General features: G+C 47.5%; 1 protein-coding gene and 1 long non-coding RNA gene across 6 annotated transcripts in view; one reads left to right on the forward strand and one right to left on the reverse strand.

The window, feature by feature from the left end:
- Positions 1 to 17,748, forward strand: part of LOC148881940 (uncharacterized) — a 37,515-nt gene extending 19,767 nt beyond the window's left edge. For 2 of the 3 annotated variants that reach the window (XR_016113641.1, XR_016113640.1), the window contains 5 exons: positions 4,906 to 5,005; positions 5,073 to 5,136; positions 6,411 to 6,629; positions 11,606 to 11,776; positions 17,609 to 17,748. This is a non-coding gene — a long non-coding RNA (uncharacterized LOC148881940). Of the gene's footprint in view, positions 1 to 1,394; positions 1,534 to 4,905; positions 5,006 to 5,072; positions 5,137 to 6,410; positions 6,630 to 11,605; positions 11,777 to 17,608 lie in introns of those variants that run through there. The other variant, XR_016113642.1, reaches the window with a different exon arrangement.
- ptpro (protein tyrosine phosphatase receptor type O) lies at positions 1,532 to 17,616 on the reverse strand. 3 transcript variants are annotated; one of them, XM_088988494.1, is made up of 24 exons: positions 16,131 to 17,616; positions 15,906 to 16,061; positions 15,673 to 15,825; positions 15,159 to 15,596; positions 14,836 to 14,997; positions 14,526 to 14,722; positions 14,339 to 14,459; positions 13,542 to 13,735; positions 13,355 to 13,466; positions 13,120 to 13,283; positions 12,041 to 12,161; positions 11,823 to 11,956; positions 11,616 to 11,754; positions 11,347 to 11,467; positions 11,197 to 11,265; positions 10,752 to 10,835; positions 6,325 to 6,360; positions 5,538 to 5,619; positions 5,381 to 5,471; positions 4,904 to 4,980; positions 3,738 to 3,872; positions 3,541 to 3,663; positions 2,532 to 2,686; positions 1,532 to 2,458 (listed from the first exon to the last, which is right to left on the reverse strand). In XM_088988494.1, the coding sequence occupies exons 1-24, from the start codon at positions 16,618 to 16,620 to the stop codon at positions 2,212 to 2,214; spliced, it is 3,801 nt and encodes a 1,266-aa protein (XP_088844620.1). In that variant the 5' UTR covers positions 16,621 to 17,616; the 3' UTR covers positions 1,532 to 2,211. The 3 variants fall into 3 exon arrangements, with proteins under 3 accessions (XP_088844620.1, XP_088844623.1, XP_088844621.1); XM_088988497.1 differs by lacking the exon at positions 10,752 to 10,835; XM_088988495.1 differs by lacking the exon at positions 6,325 to 6,360.
- Positions 17,749 to 18,595: the final 847 nt, after the last annotated feature.

Here is an 18,595-nt window from a genome sequence, read left to right on the forward strand (position 1 = left end):
CCGACAAGTTGTGTCCATAATTTGTAAAATGGCTTAAAATGACTTCTACTGGGCGTATTTTACCAAGATTCCACCGCATATAGCTATATTTTAAGACTCGCGCTGAATATTCCGGAAGTCGTTTGTGAGTTGGTGACGAGTCCTCACCCTACGTCACTGAAGGAACGCCCCTGACCGAAAAAAAGGACACATCGTAGCAGTCCTTCCATCACGTCAATGCATTTTGCTGTACTTGTTTGGTCTGAAAACTTCGTGTTGCACCAAAAAGCCACCAGAAGAGGGCGACCAAGCTCCATGGAAGGAATTTATCAGCCTGTGGAAACGGGCTGACTAATTCCATACATGCCTTTGTCTGCCTCCCTTGGGTGCGACATTTCCCACCCCTGATACCTCAAAATGACACGGAATAAATTATTTAATCGATTGCAAACATGTATGCTTTGTTCTTCAGAACTATTTGAATCATATTCATAACTGGATGCGTAACAAGAAAGCATATTCTCAGAATCTGAAGCAATTGGCAATGCAAGACGTCTTGGCGTGACGTCACGAACTGGGGGTCGGACTTTCTGAAAATGCCCAATTCGCAGCTAAATTTTTTGCAGATTTTGGACACTAAGTAATTTTTATTGGTGTTTTGCATTTGAATAAAAATATCATACTGTGTGTTTTGGGTATTTTAGATGCTATAAAACTTTTTCTGCTGTCAGTTAGGAAACAAAAAAGTGACGTTGGTTGTCCTTTAAACTCTCCATTCTGTTCTACTTTTTTTTTTTCCTGATAGTTTTTGCAATGTTCTTTTTTTTTTGGGGGGGGGGGGGGGGGGTAAAAAGAACAAATGAAACTGGCCAATGTTTCAGGTGGGCACGTTATTTAAAGCTGACTTTGAAGATGGATCTGGAAAGATAAGTTAGCTAGCTCACTGCTAATTGGCTACTATATTCACAGTCATTCTTGGACTATCTTTTTGCGGTCTTCTTTGCAGCTCTTTTTCTTGTTTCTATTTATAATTGTATTTTATTTATTTTATTCTATTTGTGATTGTATTTTATTTATTATAGTCCCTATGCTTATCTGTGACTGTAAACTGTCCTTGAGAGGCGCTTAAAATAAAACGCATTATTATTATTCAACATTTTCACGGTCTTTGTACTTTCTGGACAGTTTATATCCACACAATGGTCACTCACAACTCACATACGACAAGGGTCCATTCGGCTGCCTCGAAGGCTGACAATCTCCAGCTGTAGTTTAATCATGTACAACCCCATTTATTTTCTCCCCACCCTATTACATAAACACGTTTGCACTGACTTCCGGTCAATGACAACAATGGTGCCTAAGAGATAGTCACGAGTGGAGCTTGCCATGCTTCAGTCAAAGCAAAGTACATTTGAGGAGTACCATTTGACTTCTAGGTCTAGCCTGACGCATTTGGACACATTCAAATGGGCTGAGACATCACTTAGTTTGTTTGGAGCGGCAAATTAGAATGGGTCTGATTTCAAGTTATCATTACGGTGGGCAGACAAGGTAAGAACAATTACATACTGTAGATATTTTGTGTTTTTGATAGATTTCACTCCTTTGTAATGTCACAAAATAACATACTTTCACACATGAAAAAAAGTTTCACAAGACAAAAAGTTTCTGAAAAAAAGAAAGTACAAACGACGGGCAAAAATGGTGGAGGCCCGGGTGTGCTTTAACAGGCCGGCGGCCATGACTTTGCCCGTGCCCCGTTCATGAATGTCACGTTGTCTTTGACAGTCATGACAAGTCCAAACAGCAGTTTGCAATATCTCCATAACTCATGACGGCATCGCCTCCCGAAAACCGTTGGCGTGCAGGATCCCGTCTGTCCTTATGCATCCAAATGAGCACAGAAGGAAGATGTCGATAATGCACAGTGACGGATGACTGCAATTAAATCCGTACTTGGACACCCCTGCTATGAGGCAACAGGCAAGCGAATAGTTCTTGAAAGACTTGAGTGGGTGTCATCCACGTCTCAGTTAAAGTGGACGCTGTGTTTGTGCAAGATCCAGGAAGAGGTCTTGGCATGCAGTTCTGAGTCACACGTATGGTGATTAAGGCCAGCTGAGCCGTGTTTGAAAGCACACGTTCTCAAAGTGGGTCGGGATGCCTTGCACGGTGGAATCACGTGACACGGACTCACTCGCTCATTCATGCGCAAACGCATGCAGTAGGTCATTGTGTCTTGCCAGCATTCTCATAGATGAAGTCGGAGGCCAGTGACTGCTGCTGCTTCTTCTTCTGCCACATGAGGAGGACGCATTGGTGGATGAACACATACTGCTCCTCCGTCTGGACCATGGACAGGCGATGGGAGCGCATCTCCGACACCATTCCCAGGATGTCGGCGAACTCATGCTCCCGGATGTGCTGCATCAGGCGATCCAGGGCCACGAAGGTGCCCGTTCTGCCCACGCCAGCACTGTCCAGACAATTGTGCTTTGACAACATGACAACATGCGCGCAGTTAAAAAAATAAAGACACAGTTCTTTACCTGCAGTGGACCACAATGGGGTCTTTGGTCTTCTTGGCCTGCTGCCGCACAATATGGACAAACTGCAGGATGCTCTCTATGGCGTTGACCGTGGGAACTCCGTGGTCCGGCCATGAAGTGTAGTTCAGGTGCAGGATGTCCCGAGTTTCGTCAGCCTGCGGGCGCCCATTCGCAACATCATTTCAGGAATATAATCAGTGTCTGAAACTCATGACAAAAAGTTAGCAGACATCCGGGCAGACAACTCTGAAAAGTTGCCTGCCCCTTTTTTCACAACTTGAAACACCATACGACGACTAATCGCAAAAAAAAAAGCAAGTATAAAGGATTTTTTAAATTAAAGAAGTACCAGCCACAAATGCTCCCTTGCTTAATTTATGGTAAATAGCCCTTGCTGAAGATTTTGCTCCAGTTGTCGTTTGTCGTCATGGTGCACAATGCAATGTTTGCGTCACGTTGTCTGGTCAAAGCCACGTGGCCTCCTCTTTCTAAGCGCCTTTCAAAACTCTCAAGTACACTTTTCAGTCACGGTGTAGTCCGAAGCACGAAACAGGCTTCGTTTAGCAATTTGTATACTCTGCACGGCAGCCAATCAGAAGCCTTCTTCGGACTATACCGTGGCTGAAAACTGTACTTGAGAGTTTTGAAAGCCGCTTAGAAAGAGGAGGACGCGTGGCTTGTAGTGTTTTCCTTGTAGCTTTTGCTTTATTGAATAAAACAAACATTTGATTTGAAAAAATATATATATATTTTGAAGAAGTTGTCGGCCACGCGGGCCGAGACGTTTTGAAAGTTGTACGCCTGACGTAAAAGTTGTACGCCCCGGGCCTGCGGGCAGACATTATTTCAAACACTGATATAATCCTTGATTTTTTTTTTCCAAGAACCCCACCGTCCATCATTTGAACTCCAATGGCCAATGTTGTTGTTGGAGAGTTGTCTTTCTACCCAAAATAGTTTACACACAAAAAAAAAAAACTAAGCCAAACTTCATTGGCTGGCGACTTACATATCCCAACCGGAACTTCCGGATAGTCCACTCTGGTGACTCGTTTTCCGAGAGCACCTCCACGCTGATCTCGCCGTACATGACGACCTCGTCACCGAAGGGCCAGTAATGGTCGCACTTGACCTGATTGTTACGCAACAAGCAGAGTTTAAATGGCCGGTAAAGCGAGCCGCCCCGTCGCGGGAACCCCAACTTGCCCGTCTCCGCTCGTTGCACTGTGTCAGCATGACCACGATGGGCGACTTCTGCTGGAGGACCATCTTCCAAAAGTCGTTGCGCGTCTCCGGCAGTGGACCTTGCGTGGCAATGTACTCTTTGGCGTGCTTGTAGCCCTGCACAAGAAACCATTACAATGAGAATAATCCGTTCCCAGGTCCCCATAAAACATAATTTTCTACTAATTAAGCCTTAAAAATACACATAATATACCTTATTTTATGTATAATAAATGTGCTACTGTATTGTAATTAAAGTCGTTTTATTTACCTTTGTGATGGTAGTTGTCAATGGATGACGAACTTCCACGTTGCCTCTTGATGATATCCGAGTGAAGTTGCCGTACTTTCTCGGCGATAATACCCTCACTCACAATGTCCGCTGCTAGTTGCTTTTCGTTAATTCAAATCAACAGAAGTTTTTCAACCTCTTCTATTTGCCTGAGACCGTTGCTTAGACAACACAGAAACACCGATAGCCACACGTAGCAATGGCCGACTTAGTATACTGGTAGTGGGACGCTAAGTCACACAAACGCACACCTCGTTCATGTTTTTCGATGTTCTCCTTCTGCTCGACTGTAATTTTCTTTTGTGTCCTCTTTGCTTTAACACTAGCCTGTGGTGGGGTCTTTTTCGGCTGCCATTTTGTTTTTTGGGGAATGGCTTTACTCTTTTTCTGTCTGTAACCCCCCGGCCCCTCACTACTGCGTTCTTGACCAATCACGTGGCTTTAACCGACGACTGGGGGCGGGGAATAGAGGACCAAAACAAGCCGGCTGCCATTTTCTTGTTAGAACACATCACTCATTGTGGCAGGTCTGTGTGTATACCGAAAAATAGTTTGTATGCCAAGGTAAAATTTTCATAAATGTAACGATCGTAAACCGAAAAGTTCGTCAGCCAAGGGGCTTGTAAACCGAGGTATCACTGTATTGGACAAAACCTCAATTGACCCATTGCAAAACGAAAAAAGGTGTACACCACAATAAAATACATTTGTTATCCATTCGACTCTAAAATGCAAATCTAGACATTTAACCATGTCTTATTTCCAGCACTTAGATCATTGCTTAGTTATAAATGAATAAACATTCAAAGCTTTGAGACTGGCAAGTTAGCTGTTTGTGTGTGTGCCCCCTACTCACAGGAATGTAGTTGGCGTTGATATAGTCGGCGCCCTCGTCATCGTGCATGGAGATCAGCCGAACCCGACTGAAGTCGTCTGCTCAGGAACAAACGTGTGTTGGGTAATTACAACTCCTCGCCATGTTATTTCGTTTTCAAGCCACTCATTTGCCCTTTCAACCCCTTCAGGTCCACGACGGGAGTCGCTATTGCCCAGTGCCGTGAGGGCCCCCGCTGATATAAATGATACCCGGTGAGATTCTATTACGATTTTTTTGTGGGTGCAGGGGCGCCAAAAGTGGATCACCTCGTCAGCAATTGCGCTTCAAAATGGAGGGATTTGCATTGTTTCCATCAACAGCTTGAAATAATGTTGAAATGGGCCAATGGGATTTTGTGATGTGTTTTTTTTTTTCAATGAATGTAAAACGTCAGAGAGGCTTGAATGAACCTAACATCAACCGAGGCAAAGTCAAGTGAGCGGCAGGCCTACTGACAGGGCAGGATGTTGGTGTAACGGTTCTTGGGCCTGTTAACGGGCAGATCGGCGGCGTCATGGGAGAGGTCGAGGCCCACGCTCTTCAGCTCCTGTAAAGCGTTTTGCGGACATTGGCATTGTTGGAACTTATGAAATGTTTGCGACCTTGCTCCCACCTCAAACTGCAGGGAGAACTTGTAGGCCGAGTCTTTGCTCATCTCCTTGAAGTAAGCGTCAAAGTCGTCCAGCTCGACAGGACTGGGAAAAACATGAATTGGGGGTCCGGGATTAGAAAGTTATTAAGAATAATAATACATTTCATTTATAAGCGCCTTTCAAAACTCTCAAGGTCACTTTACAGCAGGGGTCTCAAACTCCGTTCCTCGAGGGCAGCTGTCCTACATGTTTTCCAAGTCTCCTTGTGCAACACACCTGTTGCAACACAGCCTCGGGTGCGTTGCAACAGGGAGACTTGGAAAACATGTAGGATTACGGCCCTTGAGGACCGGAGTTTGAGACCCCTGCTTTACAATCACAGTATCGGTTTTTCTCTGGGGTGAGCAGTGGCAGCCACATGCGCCAGCGTTCACTCAACCCGGAAGTAACTCAAATAGATAGAAAGCTAGCTAGCTAATACATAGCAAATAGATAGCCAGTTAGGAAGCTAGCTAATAGATAGCAAATGGATAGTCAGCTAGGAAGCTAGCTAATACATAGAAAATGGATAGCCAGCTTTTCTAATAGATAGAAAATGGATAGCCAGCTAGGAAGCTAGCTAATAGATAGCAAATGGATAGCCAGCTAGGAAGCTAGCTAATAGATAGCAATTGGATAGCCAGCTCGGTAGATAGCAAATGGATAGCCAGCTTGCTAGCTGTCTATTAGCAGATAGCAAATAGATAGCCAACTAGGTTGTCATCATCAGTACGCACGTGCCTGAAAACCTGGCCTTTTTCGCGTTACCTTGTCAGCTTGCGCTTCTTTAAGGCCGTCTTGCCCCTATGACACAAACGCAACGAGTCAACTCGCCATCTCGCACAACAAAACAGGCCTGGGCTCGACCGATCTACCAACGAGAGGCGCCTTTTACTGGACTGGGCGCCGGACAGTGTCACTCATCTTGTGACAGATAACTGAGCAGTCGCCAGGCAATCATATGCTGCGTATAAAACGACGGCGGAGCATGCCACGCCTTCCTTCCCAACCGTGGAGCCGAATCACGCCAGAGCGTTGATGGCGGTTGGACCAGTGGACCTTCTGAGTGTCAGGCAAGTGGGCCTTTTGGAAATACGGTCACATTGACTTTCTGTCCGCCGCATCGGTCGAACCCAACAAAGGTTAAGAGGGAAGCTTCTCATGTTAACATGCGGGCGGGCGTCTGAATGACTTATTAGCATATTTGACAATAAAGCTGACTTTGACTTAAGACGATGTTAGACACATTTTTTTCGGGTGCTTCAGGTCATGCTAGCAGGACATGCGCCACGCATCAGTGGTTAATTGGGAGCATGCCGCGTCCAAAGCTCATGTGACGCTCACAAAAAGTTTCAGAAATGCTTTCTGGAAAAGTCTGGTGATGCGCTTCTGATACCTTTGTTGCCACCTCAAATTTGGCCTCTGCAGGTGTTAAAATGACATCCTCAGACTGCGTTCACTCTATTTGAGACAATAACGCTTCCAGTCAAAGGTTTCCATGCACGTGTGAAAATGTCGACTGCGAGCCTTGATTTCAGCATCGCATTTTCTTTTTTTAAAATTTGCATTGAATCATTGCTTGTGCGAGAATTCACAACCTATCCAAAAATGAAGAGCAACTCTCAATCCAACGAACAATTTTTAGAACAAATATAAATCAGTTTTTTTTCCTGCACTGTGTTGATGAATTCTACCGACATTTTCTGTGTAATGGTGCAAAAATGACCACATGCTATTTATTCAAATACAGTGAGACCTCAACTTACAAACACCTTATCTTACGAACTTTTCGTAACACCAAAGCACACGACCTTCGGATCTGGCGGGGTGATCTTCGGCGGAAGCACACGACCGAACAGCGCTCCAGCCGGCGCTACTTTCCACACCCCCTCTCATTGAATGCACACGTCGATCGCCTACTTGGAGCTTTTTGCTGATAATTTTACTATGATGCGACGGAAAAAAACCCACCACAGGCTCGTGTTCAGCCCAAGAAGACACAAAATAAAATCACAGTCGCTGAGAAGAAGGAGATAATTGAAAAACACGAACGAGGTGTGCGTTTGTGTGATTTAGTGGCCGAGCACGGCTATGCTAAGTCAACCATTGCTACCATTCTCCGGAACAGGGAAGCCATCAAAGGTGCGTCTGTTGCAAAAGGTGTTTCCGTGCTCTCAAAGCGACGGTCTCGGGCAATCGAAGAAGTTGAAAAACTTCAGTTAATTTGGATTAACGAAAAAGCAGCTATCCGGCGACAGCGCCAGTGAAGCTATTTTATGCGAGAAAGCACGGCTAATTCACGCCGATATCGCCATGCGGCAACCTGGAAGTTCTGCGCTTATTGAGTATTTTAAAGCCAGTAACGGACAGTTTGAGAGCATCTGAGCGCAGGAGCAGATAGCTGCAGCATCAAGTGAGCTCATAAAGGCAATGTTGGCAAAGTGGAATGATGTGCAGGCTTTTACCGAACAGTTCCATCCAGAAAAGACTGTGGCTATGACAATCACCAACATGATGAACGATAATGTAATGCCTCAGCTTCGTAAGACCTTACAAGTCAGAAAGCAACAGGTGTCAATTAAGAGGTTTTTAATCAGCAAAAATGATGGGGAGTCCCAAAAGAAAAAAGAAGAGAAGCCACACCAGAGGTTAAGTTACCAACAGTCCTTATGGAAGGTGACTCTCCTTCCATACGCCACCAACGACCATCAAAAAGGTAAATAAAACTTTATTTTACAGCACAGTTTATTTCTTTAATTAAAGTCCTCATGTAATGTGCCTCTCTTTCCAAACAGCAATTCCCTTTGACCTTCGACCTCCAATGCCATTCCATCAAGCCATCAATGACCATCACAAATGTAAATATAGTGACTTTATGATGCAATGCATTGTATTTCTTTCATTACAATACAATAGCACATTTATTATACATAGAATAAGGTATGTTGTGTTTAGTTTTAAGGCTTATTTAGTTGAAAAGTATATTTTATGGAAACCCAGGAACGGATTATTCCCATTTTAATGGTTTCCTATGGGAATCTTTTTTTGAGATACACACTTTTCGCCTTACACACTCTGTCTGGGAACCAATTAAGTTCGTAAGTTGAGGTCTTACTGTAATGGTATATGAAATAGAAAAAAATGAAGACAATTATCCATTTACAGTGATACCTCAGCTTACGAACGTAATTGGTTCTCAGAAAGTGTGTGTAAGGCGAAAAGTTCGTCTGTTAAACATTTATTTTCCATAAGAAACCATTAAAAATGAGAATAATCCGTTCCCAGGTCCCCATAAAACATAATTTTCTACTAAATAAGCCTTAAAACTACACAAAATATACCTTATTTTATGTATAGTAAATGTGCTATTGTATTGTAATTAAATCGATGAAAAGGTTTCTTCAGCCGTCATCTGTACTTTTTCAAGGTGTCTGTAAAGTACAGATGACGGCTGAAGAAACCTTTTCATCGATGGACCACTCCTGTACGACAGAGCTTACACAGACGTATTGTAATTAAAGAACTGTATAAAGTCGTTTTATTTACCCTAGTGATGGTCGTTGGTGTAGTTGCCCCTTGATGATATCGGAGGAAAGTTGCCGTCCTTTCTCACACACAGTCCCCTGCTAGCTGCTTTTCATTAATCCAAGTCAACATAAGTTTTTCAACCTCTTCTATTGCCTGAGACCATTGCTTAGACAACACAGAAACAACCGTACTGGTACTGGGAAGCTAAGTCACACAAATGCACAACTTGTTTGTGATTTTCGATGATCTCCTTCTTCTGATCGACTGTAATTTTCTTTTGTGTCTTCTTCGGCTTAACACCAGCCTATGGTGAGGTCTTTTTCGGTCCCATAATAGCAAAAGTACGCCACTTGATAACAATCAACGTCTGCACTCAAAGAAAAGTGGTGACGAAAACTAGTCCGCCGGCCACTGTGGCCCTGTCCGACCGTGAGGTTTGGTGTCCCATCCATCTATCCATCCATCTTCTGCTGCTTATCTGGGGTCGGGTCGCGGGGGCAGCAGCTTCAGTAGAGAAGCCCAGACTTCCCTCTCCCCAGCCACTTCTTCTAGTTCGTCCTGGCGGATCCCGAGGCGTTCCCAGGCCAGCTGGGAGACATAGTCTCTCCAGCGTGTTCTGGGTCGTCCCCGGGGTCTCCTACCAGTGGGGCATGCTCGGAACACCTCACCAGGGAGGCGTCCCGGGGGCATCCTAATCAGATGCCCGAGCCACCTCATCTGGCTCCTCTCTATGTGGAGGAGAAGCGGCTCGACTTTGAGCTCCTCCCGGATGACCGAGCTTCTCACCTTATCTCTAAGGGAGAGCCCGGACACCCCATGGAAAAAGCTCATTTCGGCCGCTTGCATCCGGGATCTCGTTCTGAGGGACACAACCCATAGCTCGTGACCATAGATGAGGGTTGGAATGTAGATCGAGCGGTAGATTGAGAGCTTTGCTTTTTGGCTCAGCTCCTTCTTTACCACAAGTCCGCATCACAGCAGACGCCGCACCGATCCGTCTGTCGACCTCTCGCTCTGTCACACCCTCATTCGTGAACAAGACCCCCAGATACGTAAACTCCTCCACTTGAGGCAAAATCTCCTCCCCGACCCGGAGAGGGCACTCCACCCTTTTCCGACTGAGAACCATTGTCTCAGATTTGGAGGTGCTGATTCTCATCCCAGCCGCTTCACATTCGGCTGCGAAACGCTCGAGAGAAAGTTGGAGATCTCCACTTGAAGGCCCCAACAGTACCACATCATCTGCAAAAAGCAGAGATGCTACACTGAGGCCACCAAAACGGAAACCTTTAATGCTTTGGCTGCGCCTAGAAATTCTGTCCATAAAGGTTATGAACAGAATCGGTGACAAACCGCCAACCAGATTGGCGGTTTGGTGTTCATCCGCCGAAAACTAGTCCGCCAGCCACCGCGGCGCTGCGTGGTTTGTTTCGTCCACCAGAAACTAGTTCGTCAGCGAAAAATTCGTGGGCTAAAGCCTTACGAACGTAAGCTGAGGTATGACTGTATTTGATTAGATAATTAGCTACTTGAGTGTATTTTACAAGTAACTTAAATTCCAAATGTGTTTTTCTATCATTCACCTCAATATGAATAATGAATGGCGTCTCGGCTCACCAGACTTTTCCTGTCAGAAAACAAAGGCGTTGGCTCGCTCGCTGACTTACCATGGATTAATATAAAAAGCCAAAAGATAGTCAGTCCAAAGGCAGGATGGCAGAAGGGTAAGGAAGGCAAAGAGGCTTCTTCGCCTGGGGTGGTGGGGGGAGGGGGGGATGGACGACAAATAGAACACAAAAAAACAACAACAATAAAAACACAGGAGACACCAACACGCTGCTTCTGCCGCCGTCGCTGCTGCTATTGCATTAGTACACGTCAAAGAGGAACATTTAGTGCTCAACACACACTTGATGACACATGCACGCCGGATGAAAACAGAGCCCCGCCCATTCAGAACACCATGGGTCCATCTCGACTCAGGCGTCACCCAATTGTAGGTTCTTTTCTGCCTGGTACAGTTTTCTTCCCGGAAATTTGTCCAAGCTAACAAATTGCTTCATCTTAAAATGAAAACCATGCGTCAAACAAAGAAGCTGCGCGTCGTCGTACCAGTTGTAAGGTAGCTTCCCGTCTCGTTCGAATGAAGCAAAGTTGACGAATGTCTCGGCGCCGCACCCCCTGAAACACAAGAGGGGAGGACGGTGAAATTCCGCCTGTGGAGTAGGAAGCGAAACCCACCCGGCGGCGGTTTGTCGGCACCTGCTCATCTGCAGATGCCTCTTGCGGAGAAGCAGCAAGAAGAGAATCAGCAGGCTCAGCAGTAGGATGCTCAGGACGACCAAGGCCGAGATGGCTGCCACGCCGGGGTTCGTCTCTTTGGCTGCCCGCATGCACGCACACACATCAACGTGAGGGACACTAAGCCAACTTGTCACTTGTCCCGCTGGGGCAGGAGCCGAGTACACGAACAAGAGTCCCGTTGTTGCCGTTTCACTCAAGTTTGTCTCTTGTGCGACAGTGTCTCCTACCGGCTGTGGTGATGGTGATGTGGGTCGGCTTGCCCGGTGCACTGTAGCTGACGCCCACCACGCTGCAGTTGTAACTGGACGACGGCATCAGGCCGGAAACAGTCAGCACGTGCGAGCTCGACACCTGAGGCTCTCGAGTCTGAAGCGGACCGAGATGCAGGGTGAGTAAGAAGCACGGGTCGCTCGAGACGTCTCCCGGGGCCTCACCATCATCTCTTTATTGCCTGGGCTGGGTTTGCAGAGCACTTGGTAGTGGTCGGCGACACCGTCCTCGCTCCACAAAAGTGTCACTGACGATTGCGTGGCGTTGACGGCGTACACCGATCTGGGGGGTGCCGGTTCTGCAGTGAAAACACACCGGCGGCCATTTGTCAGAATTGGGTCAATCACATTGATGATGAGTGCGCAGGTGTGAATGCTCAAACCCAGTTTGATGATGCTGGCGACGGACGTGTTGCGGCTGAACTCCGTGCACGCCGTCACCGTCAGGTTGTAGATTACGCCGGGCGGCACCGGCAGGCTGACGCTCATCGTGTTGCGAGTCACCTGGCAAGTATGTGTTCATGGCTCTTAAATTTACAGAGTACCACGAGCGGAAGACATCAGGAAGAAACCTGTTGACGGCGCCGCCGTTCAATGAGCCAAACTCTTCGACGATGAAACAAGAAGAGGACGAAAGGGAAAACTCAAACAATAAGATGAGAGAACTATCAGAGGGTGAAACTCGTATCGGACGTTGGGACAAAACCAGTTCAAACTTGGCCGGGAGGAAGCTCGTAAGGTCATTTGGACAGCGCTGGTGGAAGATGAAACACAAGAGGATAGACCTGAGGAGGACAACGGTAGAAGAGGACCTTGGGACAAAGCTTGTGAGTAAAAAAAAATTGTAGAGACCTGGGCCAAGGTACGAAATGAAACTTGAGAAGGGAAAGAGAACTGGTCGAGGTGATCGTGGACTTTTCACTTTGATCTATTTGGGGGTAGTAGGATTTTTCTCATCCTCTGGATGAGGGACCGCAGACGGACATGACCTCACGCGGTGAGACTCTTTCGGAAAGAACCCTGCATTTTCTTCTTGACTCTCACTTGGGACGTGGCAGAGCAAACAAACAAGCACTTTAGCAGTGCCTGAAATAACATCTGCCCGGACGCCTGGGGTGTGCAACTTTTACGTCGGGCGGACAACTTACAAAACGTCTCCGCCCGGGTGGCCGACAACTTCTTCAAGAAAAAAAAAAACTTCATGGCCGGGCAGGCAACTTTTCAGAGTGGTCTGCCCTGATGTCAGGTAACTTTTTGTCATGAGTTTCAGACACTGACTTTAGGAAACAGCTTTGCAGCCTATCCTGTGTCCGCAGTGCACCACTTTGGAAGCAACTTGTATTGTCCTTCGACAAACTTTCAAGCAACCAAAGGGAGAGCCTCGAATAAGCGGAGTCGCCAACCCGAAGCAACACTCCAAACGTACGATATGATGATGCCGCGGCAGAAAATGAGCACTCACATCTGCCGAGAAGCGTCTTCTGGGATCTTTCGTGCCGACAGCCACCACCTGCCAGTGCGTGATCCTGGAGTGCGACAGGTCCACAACGAGTTCGCCATATGACCAACGAACATCGAGGACACCATCGGAGTAATCCGCCGCGGAGATATGAGGTGCTTCCGGGGCTGTGCGACAAAAGCTAAAGTTCATAGGTGTGGGCGGGGTGGGTTTGGGACTCTTCCTTTGCTTTGGGTACCTGTGATGAAGCTGATGGTGGAGCTGTCACAGCAACTGAGTGGTGGGTCGCCCCACGTCACCATGGTAACACGAAAGTTGTAGTACCAAGCTGGCAGCAAATCGGTCACTTTCTAAAAAGGAAGCCAATGCCATGTGATAAAGAACCACATTTTTAAAATCAATTATTATTTGAATGTCTATTTTACCACTGTTGCTATGACAGAGGCGGTGGCGGCAATCTCATAGTACGTAGTCCACTCGGAGCTAAGGGTTACTGGGTTGAAGAAGAAGGTCTGGAGGACATACTTCCGGAAGGCCACATGATACAGACGCTGCCAGCTCAAGATGACCGCCGTGGGGCCCAGCGGGTACACGGCCAGCTCTCGTACACCGGTGGGCTCTGGCAGAACAACGGTGGTTCGTGAGAATCAGAATTGATCTCTGTGGACATGGCTTTGTTGCCAAAGTTGAATGGAGGCAAATAGACTCTTTGGTCCTTGACTTTTCGCCAGTTTCTGTGACTACTCTCAGGGTAGGTAGTCCCTTGACGATTGCTGTTTGGTAGAGTGCGGTTGACTTGGTTGGTTGTTTGTGCTTCATTGTCGATTGTTGTGGTGAGTAACCCCTTAGCTGTTTGCTGTTTGATCGCAGTCCACGCTGTGTTTTGGGCCTTTGTATTTTTTGTAGTAGTTCTCTGTTGGTTTGGTGTAATCCCCCTTTTTTAAATTTGTTTATTTATTTATTTTTGCAGTTGTCTGTCCGCTTCATTTGTTGTTTGAAAATTACCTTATTGCCTAAGCAGCCTGGTGGCTTTCAACCAGATCCAAACAGCTCTCCTTGAAAGATTCTGAGTCGGTGGCCATTAAGCGTTTTGATACCTGGCTGGTGAATAGCCGCATCTGGTAGCATTAACAACCCTCGAACGACCACCCCACCGAAGACGCAATAGGACATTTTGGAACTGAAGAATTTCTCGTATAACCCAGAGGACGAGGCTAATCACCAATATCCATGATGACCGGTTCTGAGGGAGGACTCATCAGGGGTCCGTTTGTGTGGTAGACCAGCACCCGGTACTGAGCCCCTGGAGTCAAGTTGCTGATGATATTGCTTGTTGAGTTTTCCTGTCCAAAAATACGCTGACGTGAGCCTTAAAAGGTTGTCCAATGTGGAAGCATGGGAAGCATTACCTCAGCGCAGTAGTTGCTTTCCATCCTTTGGCTCAGGCTGGGCTTCAGGCAGGTGGTGGACACCACCGACACCACACTCCCGCTGTGGGTCTCCGTGGAATGCGCCCAGGATACGGCGGCCGTGCTGGAATCCAACAAGTGCACCGTAACTTTCCGTGGACGCTGACGTAGCTCACGCAGAAGCTCACCATCGGGACCTGTGAAACAAAACTTGAAGTCAGGCAAGAAGGTGTGACTTGCAATAATCGAGGGCCAGAATGGAGCTTGTCGTGGATTGGACTTGGGAAACAAAAAGTCCACGGCGACACACCGAGGTAGAAGGTGAATCCGGCATCCACGCTGCTCTCTCTTGCCTCACAGTCTCCTGCCGTGCTGAGCGTTGTGACCTTGATGTGATACGTTCCCGGCTCTGTCAGCTCAGCGAAGAACTCAAGAGTACTTTCATCCACGCTGGCCGTTTGAGTGGTATTACCTGTACAGGGATGGAGGGAAGCCACATTTGTGCGAGATACGTGCACCGAGTTTTGGTGACGGGTGTCTGACTCGGGTCAAGTCATGACTGCCATCCCCCGCCTCTGAAGATGACGGTTGCACCCGCATTTGAAGGACACGGAGTGTTGCCGTGCAACTTACCATCTCGGAAAACGTAGATGTTGAAGCCATCGTAGCTGGTGGGCGGTGTGGGAGCCAGCCAGCGCACTTCAAGCAAGACGGGTGGCATCTGAGTGGGCAGGACCAAAGCCTCTGCAGGGAGACCCATCGCTGACCCCGGGTCATTGGAGTCTTCGTATTCGTGCTCCTCGCCTTTGACAAATTTGTTTTCCCCGTCGGTGGGGGTCTCTGTGTCGGAGTCCGGCATCTGGGTCGGGTCGTCCGGGCTCTCTGTGATGGTGCTGGGGTTGTGTACCAGTTCCTCTGTGGAGGCTATTGGTGACTCCGCAGAGAGCTTCACCTCCTCCTCGCCCATTAGCGAGATGTGACGTGAATGGCGGCCGGCCCATTGGCTAGCCCGTCTCGGGCTTTGACTCATATCTACAACCTTCCACGAGATGTCTAGGGGGGGATACGGCACTGAAGAGGAGAAGGAATTACTCGTGATCTTGGCTTCCCTGCATAAAAAGACAACGGTAAAAGCCAGTCGTCATACCTGTCCTGTGGTGCATGGGCACATGGGTGATGTCACTCTGCATCCTCATGGCCGTCTGGTAGGCACTGGCCTCAGAGATGAGCTGGAAGGTGATGTTGCGGTAGCACACCCCCGGGAGCCAGTGCTTGAACACGGTCTTCCCCTTGTAAAAGTCTGGAAAAACAAGGCATCGTGTTGACCTCCTGCAACTGCGATGAGCGACATGGACGGTGGACATCATGTGCCTGCGTGACCTTTGTAGAGCATAGAGCGCCTCTCGCTTCCTTCGCTGTAGCTGATGTTGACTCTGCTGAAAATGTTCCCGGTCGGAGAGACAAGGTCAAAGACCACACCAGTCTCTGGAGATTCCTTGTAGTCTGAAATCCGTACGCCGCTTACAGGAAGCGGCCCTGTGGACGACAGGAGAACTCGAATCGAGAGGCTTCAGAGGACTCTTTTGGTATTGGCGGTCTGCTCACTGGTGAGGAGGGACACTGTCTTGATGGGTCTGGACCACAGCGGTCCTTGTTGAAGCAGGAGACCCACTCTGTAGCAGAGTCCGTGGAAGGACGTGTTGAACAGCAGGGGCTCGTCAGCCCCTCCAAACAGGATCACGGCGGGTCGGGGCTCCCCAGTGATTTGCGCCGCGTACGCGGAGATGTTCTCCCAAAGGTCGGAGGGCTCCAGGTTCACTACGATCTGCCCTGCGTGATTCAGACTCGCCTGGAAAGCCAGAGTCAACTGAAACACAAACGACACCAAGTCACGTAAACTGGGGGCGGTTCTTTTCCGGGGCGGCGAGGAAAACTGATTGACGTGGAGAGGGGGCCCAGCTCGAACAAATGACACGACGACATCCACCCAACCATTCAAACCTCCTTTCATCCTTCTCGATATCCAGCCGCTTGTTCCGGCTCGTCCAGGAAAATGCTGAAGGCTACCCTTTGGGTAGAAACTCATTTGGGTCATTTGTAGCCATGACCTTTGCAAATGCTCGCCGTCTTCTGTTCGGCGTTTCCTCAATTGTACAGTGATACGTCAGCTTATGAATGCTTTAGCTCAGGAAATGTTCGCCTTACGAACATTAAATTCGCAAGAATATAATCTTGGCATTCAAACTAGTTTTTGGCGGACGACGCAAACCGCACAGCGCCACGGTGGCTAGCAGACTAGTTTTTGGCGGATGAACACCAAACCACACGGTCGTACAGCGCTACGGTGGCTGGCGCAATAGTTTTCGTCACCACCTTTGTTTGAGTACAGACGTGGTTTTTTTATCGAGTGGAGTACTTCAGCTATTATGGGACCGAAAAAGATCCCACCATAGGCTAGCGTTAAGCTGAAGAGGACACAAAAGGATATTACGGTCGAGCAGAAGGAGATCATCGAAAAACACGAACGAGGTGTGCATTTGTGTGACTTAGCGTCCCAGTACCAGTACGCTAAGTCGACCTATGCTACGTGTGGTTAAGGGTGTTTCTGTGTTGTCTAAGCAACGGTCTCAGGTAATAGAAGAGGTTGAAAAACATCTGTTGATTTGGATTAACAAAAATTAGCTAGCAGGGGACAGTGTGAGTGACGGTATTATTGCCGAGTAAGCACGGCAACTTCATTTGGATATCATCAAGAGCCAAATACATCAAGGACCATCACAAAGGTAAATAAAACAACTGTATTATAAAGTCCAGTTTATTTTTTTAATTACAATACAATAGCACAATTATTATACATAAAATAAGGTATATTTTGTGTAGTTTTAATGCATATTTAGTAGAAATTTATGTTTTATGGGGTCCTGGGAACGGATTATCCTCATTTTCAATGGTTTCTTATGGCAAATAAATGTTTGGCAGACAAACTTTTCGCCTCACACACTTTCGGGGAACCAATTAAGTTCGTAAGCTGAGGTATGACTGTAGACCTCGTTTCACCGCCTATCGTACTTCTCTCATTCCAGAGTCAAAGCCTTTTAACGCGATGCCACCACAGGAGCCTTTCATTCAGGGTGTCAGCGCGACTGGACCATCGCGGGCTCTGATCCGAAGATGCGGCCGGAGAATGTTTTCAGGGCCCCCGCGAAGGGGGGGGGATGCTCGCCGTGTCAGCTCGCTCATTGACATTCTTCTTTGTTTTGTGTTTCCAACTTGGCTGTCACATGGCTGCAGCCCAAGTGTGTTCCCACTGCCCCTCCCCCGCCCAAAAAAATGTTGGTGCCGCTCAAAGTGTGACCTGGATTTTGGGATGTGCTTCGATTGTTTGAGCCCATACAACTTTGTTTTATCTATTTTTCTTCATATTTGGCCTCAGGACCCTTCCCGAACAATTTGGGGCCCACTACCCACAACCGTTTGCTGTTCCAATGCTCTCCAAGCAGGCACCAAAAATATTGTAAAAAGGTCGGCCGGTGCTTCGCCTACAAGACGGTTGCTGCGCTAAGCTGTCTCCATGACAACAGAGATGAAAGGAGATGCTCATTAAGTGTGCCAGATTCCCGTGTCGCCATGGACACCGAGACTACCCCCATCCCCCGCTGACCCCCGGGGCCGTTTGAATGTTAATGTTGCGAATGCTAAAGCTAACCTAGCCCTGTGCCCGACTCGCACTTGACCCCGTTTGATCCCCTCTGTTAGTTAGTTGCGAGGCTTTTACTGTATGTGGTCATTTGTTTTCAGAAATGCAATTTTGGATCGTGAGGCCATTTGGGCGTTGATGAGATGATCTGTGAAATGTATCAACCATTAATTTTGTTTTGTTTTTTTTTACGGGGGGGGGGGCTTGTTTAAGAACGATGAGGCCTTTGTTTTCACAAACGCAATTGTTTTTTTTTAGTCACGGGAGAGGTGTTAGGGCGACTTTGTTTCTCTGTTTTGTTCACTCGGGTCATGTCTTTTCTTTGACACGACAACATCGTTGGGTCAAAATGGTTCGCCTTCCAAGAAAGGTT

Source organism: Hippocampus bargibanti, linkage group LG22 (genome assembly GCF_051943395.1).
Source record: "Hippocampus bargibanti isolate YZ-2025 linkage group LG22, ASM5194339v1, whole genome shotgun sequence".
In the NCBI taxonomy this organism is placed as follows: Eukaryota; Metazoa; Chordata; class Actinopteri; order Syngnathiformes; family Syngnathidae; genus Hippocampus; species Hippocampus bargibanti.